Here is a 20,200-nt window from a genome sequence, read left to right on the forward strand (position 1 = left end):
TAGTTGAATGATCTGATTGACATGACCCATTCCATTAGCTTAGCACCCGATCGTTTAGTATGTTGCTATTGCTTTCTTCATGACTTATACATGTTCCTATGACTATGAGATTATGTAACTCCCGTGTGTCGGAGGAACACTTTGTGTGCTACCAAACGTCACAACGTAACTGAGTGATTATAAATGTGCTCTACAGGTGTCTCCAAAGGTACATGTTGGGTTGACGTATTTCGAGATTAGCATTTGTCACTCCGATCGTCGGAGAGGTATCTCTGGGCCCTCTCGGTAATGCACATCACTTAAGCCTTGCAAGCATTGCAACTAATGAGTTAGTTGCGGGATGATGTATTACGGAACGAGTAAAGAGACTTGCCGGTAACGAGATTGAACTAGGTATTGGATACCGACGATCGAATCTCGGGCAAGTAACATACCGATGACAAAGGGAACAACGTATGTTGTTATGCGGTCTGACCGATAAAAGATCTTTGTAGAATATGTAGGAACCAATATGAGCATCCAGGTTCCGCTATTGGTTATTGACCGGAGACGTGTCTAGGTCATGTCTACATTGTTCTCGAACCCGTAGGGTCCGCACGCTTAAGGTTACGATGACAGTTATATTATGAGTTTATGCATTTTGATGTACCGAACTTTGTTCGGAGTCCCGGATGTGATCACGGACATGACGAGGAGTCTCGAAATGGTCGAGACATAAAGATTGATATATTGGAAGCCTATATTTGGATATTGGAAGTGTTCCGGGTGAAATCGGGATTTTACCGGAAAACCGGGAGGTTACCGAAACCCCCCGGGAGGTACATGGGCCTTAATGGGCCTTAGTGGAAGAAGAGGAGAGGCGGCCAGGGCTGGGCCGCGCGCCCCTCCCCCCCTAGTCCGAATAGGACAAGGAGAGAGGGGGCCGGCGCCCCCCTCCTTCTCTCTCTCTCTGTTCCCACCTCGCAAATCCTATTCCAACTAGGATTGGGGGGGGGGAGTCCTACTCCCGGAGGGAGTAGGACTCCTCCTGGCGCGCCCTATGATGGCCGGCCGGCCTCCCCCTCTTGAACCTTTATATACGGAGGCAGGGGCACCCCTAGAGACACAAGTTGATCCACGTGATCATATTCTTAACCGTGTGCGGTGCCCCCTTCCACCATAATCCTCGATAATATTGTAGCGGTGCTTAGGCGAAGCCTTGCGACGGTAGTACATCAAGATCGTCACCACGCCGTCGTGCTGACGGAACTCTTCCCCGACACTTTGCTGGATCGGAGTCCGGGGATCGTCATCGAGCTGAACGTGTGCTAGAACTCAGAGGTACCGTAGTTTCGGTGCTTGATTGGTCGGGCCGTGGAGACGTACGACTACATCAACCAAACGCTTCCGTTGTCGATTTACAAGGGTACGTAGATCACACTCTCCCCTCTCGTTGCTATGCATCACCATGATCTTGCGTGTGTGTAGGAATTTTTTTGAAATTACTACGTTCCCCAACACCTGGTGCCTCACCTCCAGCTAGTAGATATGTTAGGGTTTAGTCCTTGCAGAGGTCGCGCTAGGACGAATGACAACACTTCTTCTTTGAGTCTCTTTCCGGTCTTGGATCTTCCTCAAGTTAGTCCGTCGGGACGGATTAGACAACGTAGATTCCTGGCAACTCCTCGGGGCTGCGAGGTTAGATATTCTCGTCGTGCGTACCGGACGACGAGAGTTGCCGTCAGTTTCTTCGGATCGATTTAGGGATTCAACGACGACGAATGCGGCTCCGGGGCATTGGTCCTTAGGGGCACATGTACAAAGACATTCCGACTGGCTCTAGTATATATGGAAGAGGCGGCAGTGGCGCGACGGCCCCACCGGGGCATTGGTCCTTAGGCCACGTGCATGAAGACTTTTCGACATCGACAAGGTCGGACTTGCTCCGGTATGGGAGAAGCGGCAACAATTAATTGATGCATGCATGCCTCTTCCAGACCATAACCAGTCCCCTTTCCCGCACTACTATGTGATTTTGTCTAGCCACTTTCAGTTGGTAACTGACTTATTTAAAAATACAAAACATCTCAAACATAATACATATTATATTGAGTATATAGGTCTACCTGAAAATAGCTAATAGCATGGTACTCTGACATCCGGGCTAATGAATATTGTAGCTTTGCAAAAAAAAAACGAAAAAAAACACTACTGACATAAGGTACGACACTGAATCTCATGTCAAATGTTGATTTATCGTAGCCGTGAAACCTGGGTGGGTTCTGTCGAGCCTCGTCATGCACCAGTTCCATTTGATCACCTCATGGATTTCTTTAACCTAAATGTATTAAAGAGGATTTATCATCAATTCTCTAGTGGTCGATGGCTGTAACTTTTTATTAAGAAAGAGAGGGCACTACCGAACATTTGCAGGGGCACGCATCTGCTTCAGCCGTGCTCGCTCGCATGATTGCTTCATGATCCACAAAGTCATTGAATTTCACGCGAGGATACACCAAGTTTTAAGTCTTAGTTTTCAATACCTATGATTTTTGTTGTTCTTTTGTATCAAGTTTCAGTAGATGAAACTGAATAAAATTTTAAAAACTCATCAAAACGTATTCAAAATAGATCTTATTTGGAAATCTTTGTCACAAGAAACACAAATATGAAAACAAAAAGTAATTGGATATCCTGTTCAAAAGATACGAAAGATTGAGAATCAAAAGCCAAAACAAAAAATAGGGTCGATGGCCCCACCTGCATGCCACAAATCCCCTGTCAGAACTCTTTGTTTGTACTTCCTCCGTCCCACAATATAAGAACGTTTTACACTATTGTCAAAAACGTTCTTATATTGTGGGACGGAGGGAGTACATATTAATTTCTCCTTCTCTTAGTCGGTTGGCAAAGTTTCTGCCTTTGTTTATCTACCACTACCATAAAACTAAAGCACACAGAGCAAGCAGACAAGTGCACCTCGCTCGCTCACTATTTTGCAGCAATGGAGGATCCCCGCACCGATCCCAGGGACTACGACGACGACGGCGGCCTGAAGCGCACCGGTGAGGAAGCGGCCGGTGCGTTCGCGTAGCTATCGTGGTTGCAGCAAATCGTCTGATTCTGTGGTGTTGCAGGCACGGTATGGACGGCCACTGCGCGCATCATCACGGCCGTGATCGGGTCTGGCGTCCTGGCGCTGCCGTGGGCATCGGCGCAGCTCGGCTGGGTGATCTACCCGATCATGGTGCTGCTCTTCGCCGGCATCATCTGCTGCACCTCCGCGCTGCTCTCCGACTGCTACCGATCCGGCGACCCGTGCCACGGCGAGCGCAACTGCACATACATGGACACCGTCAAGGCCAGCCTAGGTACGTGTCCTAAGTTCCTAACTCCTACATCGATGGCGGCAGCTATGCCCATGTCTTCAACTTTACGGATCTTAACTAGCACACTCATGTCTACTTTGCCATTTCGCCCATGGATGGATCCAACAGGACGCGCACAGGTTTGGCTATGCCAGTTTTCTGCATACTCCAACGTCTTTGGGGTGGCCATCGGGCATACCATCGCCGCCGGCATGAGCATGTTGGCAATCCAGCAGAGGGCTAGCTGCTTCCAGCACAACAAGGGCCACCGCCACCCGTGCAATTTCCCAATCTGGCCCTATATGATAACCTTCGGCGTGGCGGAGATCTTCTTCTCGCAGATCCCGGAGTACCATACGTGGTGGTTCTCATATCTCGGCCCCGCCATGTCCTTCACCTATTGCTCTATCGGCGTCGGGATCAGCATCGCCAAAGTCGTCGGTAACACACGCACACGCTGCTCAATGAATGATCTATGGCAACGGCATCAATCATGTCATGCTTGAACCTTGGATGCGTGCAGAGAACGGAGTCCTCAAGGGCGGCCTCGTCGGCATCGGCATGACCGCGGTGACCGCGTCCCCGACGAGTAAGGTGTGGGGAAGCCTGGAGGCGCTGGGCGTCATCGCCTTCGTCTACTGCTACTCAAGAATCTTAATCGAGATCCAGGATACCATCAAAGCGCCTCCTCCGCCCGAGTCCAAGGTCATGAAGCTTGCCACCGCCATGGGCGTCGCTGTCACCACGTTCTTATACCTGCTCTTTGGCTTCATGGGGTACGCCGCGCTGGGGGACGCTACCCCAGGGAACCTGCTCGCGGGGCTCGGCTTCTACGAGCCATACTGGCTCGTCGACATCGCCAACGTGGCAATCATCGTCCACCTCGCCGTCGCTTACCAGGTCTACTGCCGGCCCATCTACAACTTCGTCGAGAGGTGCGCCGCGCGTAGGTGGCCGGAGTCGTCCTACGTCACAAGGGAGTTCGACGTGCTCGTCTTGAGGTCGTCGTACAAGCTGAACCTATTCCGAGCTACGTGGCGGACCGCGTTCGTGGTCACCACCACGGTGGTGGCGGCGCTGCTGCCCTTCTTCCACGACGTGGTGGCGCTCGTCGGCGCACTGGGGTTCTGGCCGTTGTGTGTCTACATCCCAGTGGAGATGTACGTGACCCAGAAGAAGGTGCTTAGGTGGAGCCCCCGGTGGGTGTGGCTGCAGATCCTCAGCCTCGGCTGCCTCTTCGTCTGCTTGGCCGCCATGGCCGCGTCCATCGTCGGTATCATCACTATTCATAAGAAGTAATATTTGGGTGTGCAGGGTGATACTGATACTACTAGGGTTCTTATTTTGCTGAGGGTGTAATGTTAGGATTTGGCTTGCTATGTACGGCTCTTGTAAACCGGATCCTCTTAGCCTGGCTGCGATGGTAGCATCTTGTGCTCGACTAGCTAGCAAGTGAGTTTGTTAAACTTTTTCTTTTTCTTATTGTCGAAAGGAGATCTTTTCTTGTTGCCCAGGGGAGCCTAAAAGCAGCCGACTTTCCAGCTAGGCATGCTTTACTAGTGTAGGTTAGATTATCGCACACGGTTTAAGCGACGGTGGGAGGTGAGGGGGTGATGATGGTGGTGATGGAGGTGTTAGGACATATATGTAGAAAAACCACGTGCAATTGGACATCGGTTGAGTAGTGCGTTTTATAAAAACAAAACATTAGGGATCCATTGCACATACGGTGAATAACACAATCGTGTGTGCGGTTGGGGTTTATTGCATACCTTTAGGCAATGTAATAACCACAAGTCCACAACAATAATTTATTTTTCCCATTATTTAGTCTGCGCAACAAGCAAATTTGGTAGAATTTGAATTAAACTTAGTCACACATAATATTTCATAGTCATCAAACAGACCGAACATATCCCACATTGGTTCGTCCAGCATTGCATAATTGACATCACAGTAGCAGTGCATGTTCAAACACCATACGAATAAGGACTGACATATACAAGCACCAAAACAACTACATTTGTAGCACTCCACATTTGACATCTAAAATCTTTAACATCAGCAGCATCATAAACAATAAACGGATAAGTGAAGAACATCCAGGTCGTTGGTGAAGTGGAAGGCCTATATTGTGCCCTCCTCCATATCTAAGGTGTGCACAACTTTACTATAATCGCTTATGATGATTGCCGTCCAATCCTTCGCCATCTTGAGGAAGACTTCAAGATCATCACAGTAGTCTGGGTGAAATACTTTCATTTTGCTTGCCTCGTCACCAGTATGTAGTTTGCAAGGTATCCATCGATGAACTATTTTGGAAATCACTGAAAACAAAAGAATTAAGATACTATTGTCTAAATATTCATTATTTATGAAAAAAAGAGCTAATATGTTCTATATTTAACTATTGTCTATGTTATTGTGCAAACATAGAGTTTGACCTATATCTCAATGAGCTTTGGCAGTTTCTTAATTTGACGCTTAATGCGCCGAGGAAGAACAAGGCCTAAACGATTAGGTGCATCTCTTCACTTGATGGTGGTCCCATCTATAAGAAGGGCCAAAGGCTCCCAAAGTTAACCCCCATCACGGAAATGACGCCTACTAGACAGGAACGGGATGGTAGGGAAAAAGCATAAGACCACCTACCTTTTTAGGAGTAAACTGAGGAGAACCGGAAACTAAGGGTAAAACTGTCGGGAGAGGGGGGCGATATTGAGGCGGAAATGTAAATAACCCTTTTTCAATACACAAACATATATTTTTTAAATTAACGAACTTTCAAAAAATGTGTGAGCACTTTTTAAAATTACACATGCATTTTCTTGAATATGCGAACACTTTTAGTTACAAGAACAAAAATTTCACTTTTTTAACCTGGTTATATATAATAGATATAACTGTATTTCAAATAAAAATATTTTTCTGGACCATTTTTTTTAGGGAATGCCATCATGGCTCACTTTATTGCTTTCAAATAGTTGTTACATCATCCACAAGCAAAGAAATGATAAAACTAGGAGGTTCATCAACCCAAACATTGTGATTGTGATGAGCCTCCCTAGCTAGGCTATGAGCAACAAAATTGGCATCCCTATTACAGAATGAATACTCAACTCTACTAAAAGTAGTAGCATGTATACAAATATCCTCATAGAACGGAGCAGCTGCCGTCGACGAGAATCCTCCAGCATGCATAGTTTCAATGGCCTCCAGGCAATCAGACTGAATAACAATTTTGTTATATCCCATCTCATTTGCCAAAGTGATTCTAAAGAGGGGTCGAATAAAAAAGTTAACAAAAGGATTAAAAAGTTTTTTTTAAGGAATATCCTAGCTACTGGGCCGGCAGATGAGTTGTTTGTTGTGCGCGAGGCACCATTCTAGCACGCCAAGAGCAGTATGTAGCAGCCCTGTATATGCATGCTCTTTCATGGGCCGTAACATGGTATACGGCAGCATTTAGGACTGAGGCTCGTGGAACAAAGGGCATCTCCAAAGAATAGCCTTCAGGTGTGTTTGGTAGCAGTTTCCACTATAGCATTGTTGTTCTTCTTTGAGACATGATAACTTTATAAATGTTGAGTACATACATTTGTTGTTGTTTGGTAGCAGTGTATATGTTGAGACAATCTGACCTAAGAGTTTGTTTGGCAGCCTATATTTGTCTAGACATGCTGAACAATTTCAAATTTCAAATAATTCTTTTGAACGGTGAACAAAATTTAAAAACTGTGAACAAAAATTTAAATACATTCTAGAATTCGTCTTTCAAGAACTATAAGAAATTTTGTATTTATGATTTTTTTGAAATACCAAATTTGAAATTCTGAACAATTTTCAAAAATTTAAACAAAATTTAAAGTTCTAAACTTTTTTTAAAATTGTAAACAAATTTTGAAATTCTGAACATTTTTTTAAAAAATAAACATTTTATAATTCTATTTTTTAAGAACTTATACAAAATTAGAAATTCTGAACTTTTCAAAAATTTAAACAAAAATTGAAATTGTGTTGGCGTGGCGATCTCCGTAACTCGTTTCGACCTCATGACGACCTTTTACATGAATATTATTGTTAACCAGTATATACCCAAGATGTAAGAGATTATGCATACATTTATATCTAATGATGATGATTGATGATATGCTTACACTGTCCAAGCACTAGAAGGCACCCGGCGAAAAGAAGAGTGATAAGATGAGCCAGGCCGCTTCTCTTCATGTTTTTTGATCTTTATTTCTTGCCCTCGAACTAATGAGCGGTCGAGAGCCCGATTGCAAAATGGTGCGAGCAATGGCAAGGCCTCCTTGCCTCCACTATTTATAGGTGATGCAGCTTTGGCATATGTCCTTTTTTCTAAACGACCAAATTGAAAAATTTAATTATCACATTCAACGGTATTTGGTATGGATGTTTTTTCTGTCTCATAAAACGGTGGTTATTTAACAGTTCGGGGTTTTTTGCGGGATCTGCTATAGGCAGCTCTAAAGCGGCACGCCCGGTCGAATCAGATTTGATCATTTGCCTCGTTTTACTTGGGTGTCTGATCGTTTTCGCTGCTTTATCTCAACGCGAAGTGGTTCCAGATCCCAGTCCAAAGTTTCACGAGAATGGTGGATTATTAGTGAGATTTTATCTGAAGGTATCTGAAGAGACGAGAAATAAAACGGGACAGATGATCAAATCGTGTGACGAATCGTCAGACATGTTCAGCTCGAAAGAAAGCAAGGAAAACAGACTTGTGCATCCTCTAGTCCTCCTTCACGTGCCTAGTGCCGGGCCGGTCACCAATGCCTTGCGCATTTCAGGCAAAAGGCTCGGATTTTACAGTCCGTCTGAACCAGACTCAGTTCGGGAAACCACTGTCCTGACTCCTGAGCTCGGCAGTGAACAGTGAGCTTGTGATAATGTGCACCTCCCATTTCACCAACTGAAAGGCATTTGGGATCCTCTTCTTTTGCCGGCCGAGCTCCCTTTTCCTCCGTCCTCACTCCCTTCCCTTCATCTTCCAGACTTCCACCTGGTGAAAGGTTCAGGGGTTCGCCGTCGACGATGGAGGAGGCCGACGGGAGCGCCAAGAAGGCCAGGCTGCTGCTACCCAACGGCCATGTAAAGCAAGAAGAGGTCGGCGAGTATCATGCGGCCGGAGGAGGAGACGACGGAGGAGCAGTCGTTCCCGCGGAGGCTGGGTACGGCTCCAGAGTGGAGCTCGCGGTGAAGATCGACATGAGCGTGCTTCACTGCCCGCTCTGCACCCTCCCCTTCAAGCCTCCCGTCTTCCAGGTTCCTTGCTCTCTCTGTTTCTTTCTTCCACACCCCGGTGGATTCTTGCGTGCCGATGTGCTGATTTACCGATGGACTCCGATCTGTGTGCAGTGCAACAAAGGCGGGCACCTGGCCTGCGGCGGCTGCGTGGCCCTGCTGCCCGGCGGGCAGTGCAGGGCGTGCGAGGACGGCGGCGGGTTCTTCCACCCCTGCCCCGCGCTGGACGCCATCGTGTCCTCGACCAAGATGGCGTGCCCCCACGCCGGGTGCCCGACGTACGTGCCCTACCACGAGGCCGCCGACCACCGGAGCGCCTGCCCTCACGCGCCCTGCGCCTGCACTGAGCCCGGCTGCGGCTTCGTCGGCGCGCCGCATGCGCTCGCGGGCCACCTCGCCGACCTCCACTCGGTGCCGGTGCGCACCGTGCAGTACGGCCGGGTCAACCAGGTCCCGGTGTCGGCGCCGCAGCAGCTGCTCGTCGGCGAGGAGGACGGCCGCGCGTTCCTCCTGACCGTGGGCGCGCTCGGGGCCGCCGCGGCCGCCGTGTCGGTGGTGTGCATCAGGCGGAGCGCGGCCACGCAGCCGCGCTTCTCGTGCAAGATGTGGGTGAACCTGCCGCAACCGGCGGACGCGGAGAACGGCGGAAGGGCGGACATGGTCCTGGTGGACATCCAGGTGAGGAGCAGCGCCACGCCCGGCGCGGTGGTCGTCCAACCGACGTTCCTGGCGGTGCCGCGGGCGTACATGGTTCCGGTGGCCGGGGATGCGGCGTCCATGGAGGTTCCCCTCAACATCCGCATCGACAAGATCTCCCGCTGATCCCGCTGATCGATCGATGTATCCCTTCTATTACTGTCAGTTCTGTTCGTGCTCCAATCCATGGTCTGGAGATCCAGCTTAAACTGTTTGGGGGAAAATGCTGTAAATTAAAGATTTATCAGTGCAATGTCTTCCGGATGAGCTGCAGTGAAATTTAGCGTGAAGCTACTTGCATCTTCGCTGCTCCTGCACACAGCAGACAGCACCGCCCGCCCAGCCTTGCCTTGCCGTCTTGGTGCGAGATGCTCTACGCATGCCGACTGGCACCACCGTCTGGTTCGGGAAAGCTTTGCCCGGGCAGCCACTCGAGAGTCGACAGCTCCTCCGTCGCCTCCTCCTCCTCCTCTGCTGCTATGATATGATGCTATCTATCAGAAGCAAGCAGAGGCAGCTTTAGCTCTGCCCCGTGAACGTGGTGGACTCTTGTGATATGCCTCCTCCATGCTCCATCGCTGTACTGAGCGTCTTGCTGCTTCAGTGAAGTTATTATTTGTTACGCATTATATGTACGCCATCAGCAGATTATGCTCATGGCCAGAGCTTCAAGCAAGCAGCCATTTAAGTAGTCCTCTTGAAAGTAGAATTTTCAGAGTACCGATTTTGTTTTTTGCCATGCCTTCTAGGAATGTTATTCCATGACAATTTTTTTTTTTGCAAGCACTTGAAACTTTTGTCAATATTTGTTCAGAACACACAAGCCCGCCGGAAACTCCAATGTAGCACCGTGGTCGACCATGGTGGTGAAGATGAGGTGGTGTTCTGCCTTAGAGACTGTAGTGGAAGCCGACGGGTGGTCGTCGAACATGTGCTGAGACGCTCCACAACGAGCTCGAGTATTGAAACGTACACCTAGAGGGTTAACGGTGCATTGCCAAGCACAATTTTAGTTCTTCACAAGTTATGTAACAGTGGCGGGTGCCTTGTTGCGCTCTCTTCTCATACTACAAGTAGGATTACCATAGTTCACCCCGAAAGTCCTATTCTGATCCCGAGACCAAATTCACCCTGATGAACAATAAAATCAAAAAAAAGTAAACAAATTAAAAATTCAGAATTTCTTGTGTAGTAACTTTGACAAATATTCTGTATGCTTGTAAAATTTCAGCTCAAAATAAATCCTGCAAGTCGTGGCAAAAAAGAAATGTTCATGGATTTACAAAAAATACGAGAATCTAAAAAACCAGCTACTATGATGCTAAAACTAAAAAATGGTTATAAATTTACATAAAATACGAGAATCTAAAAAGTAGAATTTCAAATATTTTTCATATTATAAATATGTTCCCTAATTATCAAGAAATGCTCAATAAATTTTTTAATGTTTGATTTTTATAAAATAGCCTGATATTTAACTATGAATTTTTTTGAAAATTCTCGTAATATTTAATTTTTCCTAAATTTTAATAAAGTTGCATGATTTTTTTAAATGCTCATGGAGCATAAAAGGCGTGCCTAAATTTCAAAATATTCAAAATAATTCTAAAATTTTTGAGAATTTTTTTTAAAAAAATATGGATTGAAAAATGTTCTAAAATTACAAAAAAATCGTCATTAATTAAAACTGTTCACTAATTTAAAAAGTATTTTTGGATTTTTAAGTATTTATGAACTTATAAATTATTTTTAAAATTTTAAAAAAAACGAAGTAAAAATGTTCAAAAATTTAATATGAATGTTTTTGTTGCAAATATCTAAAAAATTCTTTAATTTTTTTAAAAAATTCACAAAATATAAAATGGAATAAAGAAAATAAATTAAGTGATCCTTTCGTCACCTCCTCTTCTCCTGCGATGTGAATGTGATACGGTTAGTGGCGAGCGTGGATCATGTATTGGGCTTGCACTGTAGGAGGCGACGAGTAGTTTGCTCATGGTACAGCAGGGACTGATTCCACAGGTCAGGCAATTAAAGTAGCAACTTGAATGACTAAAATACGAGCAGCACCGTCCATAGAATTTCAATCCAAATATTTACCAAGATAACATGCACAATATTTCTGAGATAACATGCGCCTTGACACTGTTAATATCATTGATCAATCCAACTAGACCTCAGCATGGTTAGCCTGGCTCGACAACCCGAAATGATCGGGCCGGGCCGGGCTCGGGCTCCATAGTTGGCCTGAATTAAAAGCCCTAAAGCATGAAATAAGCCCGAAATGATTCAAAAATAGGTGTTGATGGACACATATCTAAAATGTATGATTTATGTGCCCAAAAAAGATTAAAATAAGGTTATTTAATAGGAAAAGTCCATTTATATTGTTTTAAGGCGGGTTGGCTCGGGTTTTTGAGATCATGCTTTGTAATGCCCGGCCCGATGAATGCCTAGGTCTAGGTCCTGCTAATGAAGTCCAGATAACAAGTTTTCAACTTAGAAATGAAGTGATGTTTCCATCACCAGGACCATCAAGGAGCACAGCCACTCAATACTTTGTCTCGAACTAACATGGTGACCTCTAGAGATAGTCGCTACAAGCACCAAAACTTCTACGGATCATGCATTGACCTTGTTACAGAGGCGGGGACATACCGCCACCGCATGGTTGTGACCAGTACCGCCATTGCTTTACCAATAGATGCGATTGGAGCATAACCTATGATGACCATGCTGCAGTCACATGAAGCCTTGCCGACCGCACTACCAAAGCGCTACCACCGCACGGGAACATATCTGGTGCAACGGTGAATTTGGTGCTACCGGTGCACCGATCTCCGTATCTCACTATTCATTCATTGAAAAATTATGAAATTTTTTGAGGGTGTAAGTATGACACATATCTACAATAGTAGAAAAATTGAGATTCAAATTTAACGTACATAGTTGGAAAATAAAAAAGACAAATCACGCTGTGAATAGTACCTAATGCAACCTGGGCCTTGAATTCAGCCCATTTTCTATATCATCCATGAATTTGTCTTTTTTTGTTTCTAATGTTGTGTTTTAAATTTGGATCTCAAATTTTGTAGTATGACAGATTCTTGATGCTATTACAACATACTTTTTATTCAGAATTTTTTGACATTCGTAAATTGAATTTTATAAACTTGGTGCACAGGTAGCACAAGATGGTTGGGTGCACTAGATATTCCCCCACCACCGCATACCGTCCAAGAAGACAGCCATCGTGTAGCTATCCTAAACCAAGAAGACGACGACATGGGTTGCCAAAGCGTCTACAATTGGGATTTTGACAGTGTCGGTGACCTTCCTTGTTCAGTCAGCGTCACAACGTGCGACAATGACTTTCTTTGTTCGGTACTGTCTTTGGTGGCAATCGGTTCTTGTCACGACCCGCCTTTTTGCTTGTGCGAGCATGGTCTTCAGTTGTGTGGCATCTTATGTCAAGACTGTGCTACACATGATTGTAGAAAGTGGTGGCAACAACACATGATGACTTTGATTTGGTGGTGCTTCCAAGTTCCGATCTCTAGCCAGGGTGAAAACTTGAGTTTTGAACCTAATTGGTCATATATGGAAATGGAGATATTTTTTTGTCATACCTTGTTGAAGGCATTGCTCGGATTTGATCTTCAGGGTGAAAAACCATGATCTGTCTTTCGGCGGTTGGATCTGGGACGGTGGCGTTTGAGCGTGATTCCCTTCATGAAGGCCTTATTATTGGAGAACATGTCCCATTGTATTTGTGATGCTAAGGGATGGTTGGTGTAGATGTAGTCATTGTTGTAGCTTGTTGATAATTTATTTACCATTCAGAGTTTTTTTTCTTTTTCTCCACCAAGTCATAACTTCTATCTTGTATGAATTTGCTATTTACCAGTGCGATTCTTTGTGTGTGCATTGTAACTATGTAAAGACCGTCAATGCTTTATTTTGAGTTAATAAAATCCACCTTTATTACAAAAAAAATGTAGTTAGTTTCCACAAATTCAACCTATTGCTAGTTGCATTGGCTACATCACAAGATGGCAAGACCATCTAGCTAGTTTTCTCATGTCTTGAGTAACATCAATCGTTCGCCTTTTTCCAAGTCCATGAGAATTCTATCTCATAATGTGCATGGAAAATAGGTTCAAAATCTTTTTGAGATACTTAATTGGAAGGAGCAACTTGTCAGGCATAAATGTCGTAGAATGGCACATGAACATCAGAGCTAGAGCTATTCTTTTTATAGAAATTTTCACATTGCTAAACCGGTTTGGTTCAGAGCGTTATAAAAACCACAATACAAAACTTGGCTAAACATATAAGGTTTTTAAATTTTTAGGAAGTTAAGCAATTTTCGATTAAGCTTAACCCAATCTAGAAACATAACAAGTGTGTTGATGGAGCAATCAGATAAGGCAGAGTAGAAACATCTAGTGCGTGATTGGTTCCTTGCATCGATTTTGGTGCCCTTGCATATGTGTCGTGGTAGAGCCTGGCAGATCAAATGCAACCACTATATCATGTTCTACATTTCATTTGGGTTCCCTCATTGCACCCAGAGGTCGTTCAATACACGACGTTTGGTTGGCAACACTTGAGTGTTATGGATGTGAAGCCTTTGGTTGCTCCCGGCTTAATGTTTTAGTCACTCCTTTTCAGTAGTGATGACCTCACCGTAAAGTACACTACACATGCAATACGAAAATAATACCTTCATTGTCCTAGCTACTAAACAAATGACATTTTGTCCTAGCTACTAACAAATGGCGGTACCAAATTAACAGTCATATGACGAGGACGAGTAGTGTAGTTGGTAATTGATAGTAGTTCCTACGTACATCATCCCGTAATATATAGTTGTGGGAGGTGAATATGAAGGTTGACCGGACACATTGGGCACTTAAATTTGCTATGTGTAGTTGTGGATGCTCTTATTGCTATACGGGCAGTCTAGCCGTGAGATCCTAGCGTAGAGGAGCATCCATGCGCCATTATTTCTTTGGATTGGATTGGATTGGAAGCAGTGACTCAGAGCTTGCATGTGCATGGCCTTGTGAGGCTGCCGATGATCTTGCAACAAAAGGGCATTTCGTGGTGCATTTGTGATCCCTGGCCTGTCAGGGAGCCCTGCTCTCATACAAACAGAGAATACAACATGAGCTGAGCTGACAGAGACTCCAATTAAAACTCCACTCCACCAAACACTGCTGCACAAATTAAGAAGCGCAAATTAATTAACTACTACAATCCAAATCCATCCATTCCGGGGGTTTTTCATCATAAAATCATAGTACTAGCTAGGGTTCATGTGATGTGCAGCTACGACAATGACCCTAATAAAACAGTAGTCCTCCAATCGTGATCAAGTTAGAGAGGCCGGGGTAGCTAATTCAGGAGAGCTTGGTGAGACAAAGGCGCAGATGAAGCTCGCCGGACTCTCCGTGCATCATGTTGGGGTCGACGTGCGCGTGGAGCCAGCCCTGCTCCATGTCCACCTCGCCGGGGACGGAGCAGCTCGCCACCGTCGCTTTCAGCTGGAAGCTGCTCGTGAGTGGTTGGCCCGGGGCCGCCGGAGGACCGTCCACCCAGAGCACGCCCGTGTACAGAGGCTTCGCGTTGCCCCTGACACAGACGACGTTGACGGGCCGCCGGCCGCCCGGGTCCCTGCCGGCACCCACGGCCAGGAGGAACACACAGTTGTCCTCCGCGACCAGCAGGCGGCGCTTGTCCTCCTCCGACGCCGGCACGACGAACGATTTGGCCACCTCGTACTGGATCTTCTCCACCGGCCACGAGTGTCGTGCCGTCAGGTGGCGCACGAGGCTCACAGGCGAGCTGTCGAACCGGCAGTCGAAGCAGTAGCAGGGCGCGTGTCTGCAGCTGGCCGCGTGGTCGGCGGCCGAGTGGTAGGCCATGGACGTCGGGCAGCCGAAACGCTTGTAGAGGCACTCCACCGTGTAGACGTCCATGAAGCGGGAGCGGGTGTAGTTCACGTCGCGCCCGCATGGAACGCAGTGCTTGGCAAGGTTTTGGTTACCGAATGAGGTAATTTTACCGAGGGGGACTGATAAATGTGGTTACCACGGTTACCGAGAAATACCGACAAGTACCGAGAATATTTCGAGCGAATTTTATAGTTGAATTTTGAATTCAAATAAGAAAATGAACGAATATTCAAACCAGAGACCTCTCAAAACAGGAACTAGGTTACTACCAACATGCCATAACCAACTTTCATTGCATTAATTAGACCCTACATACCTTACTGTAAATCGAGTGTTTAAATTCAAAAATTTCAAAAAAATGATATTTTTTGCTCGATATGACGATTTACCGAGGGGCACGGAAATACGTGGTAACCATGGGAAATCTTGAAATTTCGACTGGTAACCAAAACCTTGGTGCTTGGTCGTGCCGCCGCCGCCGCCGCCGTCGCCGTCGCCACCGCAGTTGTGGCACGCGAAATGCTTGTTCTCGCACTGCAATCCACAAGGCCATGTAAGATCCAACCTTCATTTCCCTTCCACAGGCAATTCTAGCTACCAATTCTAGCCATGGCGGCCGCTGGACTGGGCACCACCAGGTCCTCCACCGTGGCATCTTGCGGCGCAACGGCCGCTGAACTGGGTGCCGCCAGGTCCACCACCGTGGGGGACGCAGGCGCCGGCGGCATGGCGGGCAGAGGAGTGGTCTCCGCCACGGCGGGGGCTGGCTTTGCCATGGCAACGGGGCTGGGCGCCAGCACCGGCGGTGCCACGGTGGCTGCCGGACCGCAGGCTAGCACCGCGACGCTCGACTTCTTGCCGCCGCTGCCCTCGCCGTTGTGGAAAAACCGCTGCCTCTTGTTTTTCTGCTCCCCCATAGCGATTGACCGGCGCGCGCAGCTAAAAACTTGAGCGGCCGGAGTGGGCGATCGGAAATTATTGAGAGAGAGAGAGAGGGAGAGAGACTTGCTGGAAGAAGAAGAAGCTAGCTGTGGTGGTAGTGGTTCCTCTGCTTTGACCGAGGCGAGGGCGTGAAGTGTGCACCCAAGCTCTCCAAGTTCCGACGTGCATATATCATTTGCTGCCATTTTTTCTGAGTTTATCTGCTGCTATTTTCATAAAGGGCCTTTCGCTCATTCTTTCTGTTGTTACAGACGAATTTCGTGAAGATTTTGGTGTGTTTTATACTCTAGCTTCTTATGTTTTTCCCTATGGAAATTGTTTGATTTGTAGAATAAATCTATTTTGCAAGTTGCTCTTCAAAATGACTCTATTGTGTCCACCGGTCATAAATTGTGGCTCTGATATGGGAGCGGCAATAGCGGCGCGTCGGCGACTCGATCTGCCGGCAATAGTGGTCCAGAGGCCTCGATGTATTTATTTTTATTACATTGATGGTGTTTTATATTTCTGGTGAGCTTTTTTTATATATCCGGATTTTTTTCATCCAGAAAAACTTACCCCCTCCGTTACTAAATATTTGTCTTTCTAGATATTTCAACAAGTAAGTACATACGAAGCAAAATGAGTGAATCCATACTCTAAAATATATCTATATACATTCGTATATGATAGTCCATTTGAAATCTTTAAAAAGGCGAATATTTAGGAACGGAGGGAGTACCACACTTCCTTTATTTCGAAGTTTCTCATAATTTAGCAACGAAAGTGATGTGCACATGATTTGTTCAACACAATCTGCGCACGACATAACTAGAAGCCGCTCAGATTAAGAAAACAAGGTAATTCAATGATGTAGGTGACTTGTAGTGCGTGAATCTGTCATGTGCATAGCAGTGCTCATTTAGCAATGCCATGGCACTCAATTCCTACCACCTTATTCGTATTCACGCATGTCCCGAAATAGTACAACCAAAATAGGCCCTAGCTGCCACCATCCATTCTTCAAGGCATCATACAAATTCAACCGTTACAAAATGCTACTAAAACCTTGAAAGAACTTATCGTTCATAATGCATCAAAATTTACATGATTACTTGATTAGTATAAATCCTTTTTATGCATCGCGACTCGAAAATTAACGAAGTTCGGTAACAAAACTTTCCGTACGACTCGATTATTCCACAACGGTTACGAGACACTTGTTTCCACAACGTTTGCATTCATTCCTATAGCTGAAACCTCACCTCCACAGTCCAAACTCCTGCACACACAAAAGAAAAAGGTAACTCCCAGCCCAGCCCAGCCAGTCGGAAGCTAGCATGCATTTCGACAGCTCAAGCAAGGACCACTGGACGTACGTGACCTATGGGCTATGCATGCATGGTGTACGCTACTGCATGCTACGTACAAAGAGTTGCGTTTTTCTTCTTTAATTTTCTTTTTGAAGGCATGGGCTTCTTGCTTTATTTGGTGCAAAAGGTTTGGCAGTACCGCAGTAGGAGTACTGGCTATACTACTACAGTAGCCTGGCATGTCAAGCTCTGGGCACAAGCTAGTAGGAGTAGCTTGTACAGGTTTATATTGTTCTTCGTGGACACAAGTCCTCTAAGCTTTCAACTCCACAAATTCCAAACTCAGAGTTGGGCCGAACGTTTTAGGCCCTGTTTGGTTCACAAGTCCTATGACTTTTTTTAATCCCAATTTATAAGTCCCAAGTTTCTGAAAAGTCCCTACCTATTTGGTTTCTGTGACTTATAAGTCTCTATAAGATCATATTACAACTATAAGTCCCTATAAGTCCTTTTTTGAGAGTCTTATTTCATAAATCTCAAATGCCCACTTTAAGTTTCTATAAGTCCCTCATGTTTGGTTTAGATGGGACTTATAGGGACTTTTTTAAGTCCCTAAATCAATAAGTCCCTACAAACAAACACCTTTTTAGCTCCTAGAAGTGGAATCTCAAAAGCTGAGGCATCCCCTAGTGCAAAAATGTGAAGCTGGGAAAGCCCAGCTCCACCAAACTGAGAAGCTGGGAATTCGTCATATTTACAGAAACTTGCCACCGTCAAAAAAAAACGGTTCGTCCTCGTGCCCTTCGAAACAGACTACACGAGCGGCTCCCTAGAATCGATACAGCAATCCCTCTCTCGTACACAGGCTGGCCGACCTGGGCTGGTCTAGCCGGCCCATTATGGCGCTCAAACAGGCCAGCGATGCTGCCAGCCCGTGATGGCGAGACAAGAAGCTGGCGATGCTACCGAACGCATTCTTGTCGCTGCGTGGAGTTGGAAGCTGCAATGAGTAGCTCGATCGTATAGGTTGTGTTTTGACAGGGGAACCGCAAGCGCGTCCTCCACTTGTCCAGGGTTTAAGTAAGATTTGGGAATTCGAAAACCTGGAAAAACCCGAGCCCCTACATTTGTTCTGCCGTTGTGTGTTCTACATTATGTTCTTCCATCTCCGGGCGATCGATGACTTAGGAAGCGAGGCCGTTCAGTCTCTGGCCGAACTCACAAAAGGTTGTAGCTGACTAACCAATGTCAGGATCTTAGACACCGACAAAAAGAAAACGAGAACTCCGCGAATATTTTGTTCAGAAGAATTAAAAAATTCCCAAAAATTAGAGCAACTCCAAACCAGTGACCCATTTTATCCGTTTGGGTCATCCGAACACAAAACTTGGCCCAACAGGGCGACTCAAACGGACGCGCGTATCCGCCTGCTGTCCGTTTATTGTCCTCTCCGACCCAAACTCGGCCCAAATATGGGCCACAAATGGGTACGAAGCGGACACTCTCATCGACCGCTGTCGTCCGCTCGTGTCCGCCCCTGGTCCCACATATAAGTGATTGCGCACGAGCTGGCGTCTACCTCCACAACCGCTGCGAGGAGGAGCGTGGCCATCGACAAGGCCACCCGCGCAGGCCGCCACCTCCCATTCTGAGCTGAGCCCACCAATCTCAGGGCGCCGCATGTCGTATGTTTGTCGTCTTCCCGTTGCCCGCGACGGAGCAGCCGGCAGCGCTAGCGCTATAGCTCAAGGGGCTCGAGGCCCTACACGCGTGTTGTGCACCTCGACCTCGCGCAAGCGAATCTGCTCGTCGGCCCAGCCAGCGAGCTCAGGATCGCCGACTTCGGCGCCAACAAGATCCTGCGGCGGCGGGTCGAGGGGGAGCGGAGGTGCAGCTCGAGGAGGAGTGAAGCGGTGGCGCGAGAAGATGCCCCCCGACGCGAGGGTCATTGCTGGATTTCGTTTTGTTCTGTTCTGTTCGGCGGCAAATGGAACTGGGTTACTCTGTTTCTACAGGCATCTAGACGCTAGAGGACTGCAGGTTCTATGCCATCTTGGCATAGTACCTGGAGTTCAGCAACAAGGACAGAACCTTGGCGCTGAAGTTCTTGGTCAAGCATGAGCAGGACCTCGACTGTGGTGGTGGCTACAGCAAGCTCCTTCCTGCCGGCGTCGACCAGAAGAAAGGCGGCGGCAAGACCTCCTACAGGTTCACTCCATTTTCAGCCTAATCCATCTTTGATAGCTTTGGGTCAATTCGGATTGCAGCATCATGTTATGGTTGTGTGTGTGTGTATATATAGGTGCTGCTGTAGGCCATGGGGGCGAAAGACATTATTGGGTTTGAATAGTCTGTGGTGTTTTCTCCAGTCTTAAGTTTTAGTGCTCTCGCATCACATCTTTTGATAGATTTTGTGATGGTTTTGCTCTGATTAAGTAAGTTATACTTGCAGCAATCAATATTCCCTTGAAAGGAACCCGCCTTTTCTCCTCCTGGTCTGCCTTCCTAAATTATTAGGACTTGCGGTTGAGGGCATATTTCTTGTTGTTCCAATATAAAAGGAAGTTCTTTAGAAATATGTAACAATATTTCTGTAGTGGCTTCTCTTGCTGTTTGAAGATAATATAGAAAGTTGTTTAGAAATATGTAGCAATCCCATCCAGGCATATTACCATGTGCATTTGTATGTCCAGGC

The 20,200-nt window shown here is 46.4% G+C and overlaps 2 protein-coding genes across 2 annotated transcripts; both read left to right on the forward strand.

Annotated features, from left to right (window-relative positions):
• The first annotated feature begins 2,908 nt into the window (after positions 1-2,908).
• LOC125542618 (amino acid permease 3-like) lies at positions 2,909-4,829 on the forward strand. The gene is made up of 4 exons (XM_048705707.1): positions 2,909-3,044; positions 3,117-3,350; positions 3,477-3,788; positions 3,871-4,829. The coding sequence occupies exons 1-4, from the start codon at positions 2,984-2,986 to the stop codon at positions 4,644-4,646; spliced, it is 1,383 nt and encodes a 460-aa protein (XP_048561664.1). The 5' UTR covers positions 2,909-2,983; the 3' UTR covers positions 4,647-4,829.
• A 3,384-nt stretch (positions 4,830-8,213) lies between these two features.
• On the forward strand, positions 8,214-9,578 carry LOC125547830 (putative E3 ubiquitin-protein ligase SINA-like 6). The gene is made up of 2 exons (XM_048711589.1): positions 8,214-8,636; positions 8,730-9,578. Exons 1-2 carry the CDS (start codon positions 8,406-8,408, stop codon positions 9,435-9,437), a joined length of 939 nt encoding a protein of 312 aa, XP_048567546.1. The 5' UTR covers positions 8,214-8,405; the 3' UTR covers positions 9,438-9,578.
• Positions 9,579-20,200: the final 10,622 nt, after the last annotated feature.

The sequence above is a fragment of the Triticum urartu genome, chromosome 3, assembly GCF_003073215.2.
Source record: "Triticum urartu cultivar G1812 chromosome 3, Tu2.1, whole genome shotgun sequence".
NCBI classification, from domain to species: domain Eukaryota; kingdom Viridiplantae; phylum Streptophyta; class Magnoliopsida; order Poales; family Poaceae; genus Triticum; species Triticum urartu.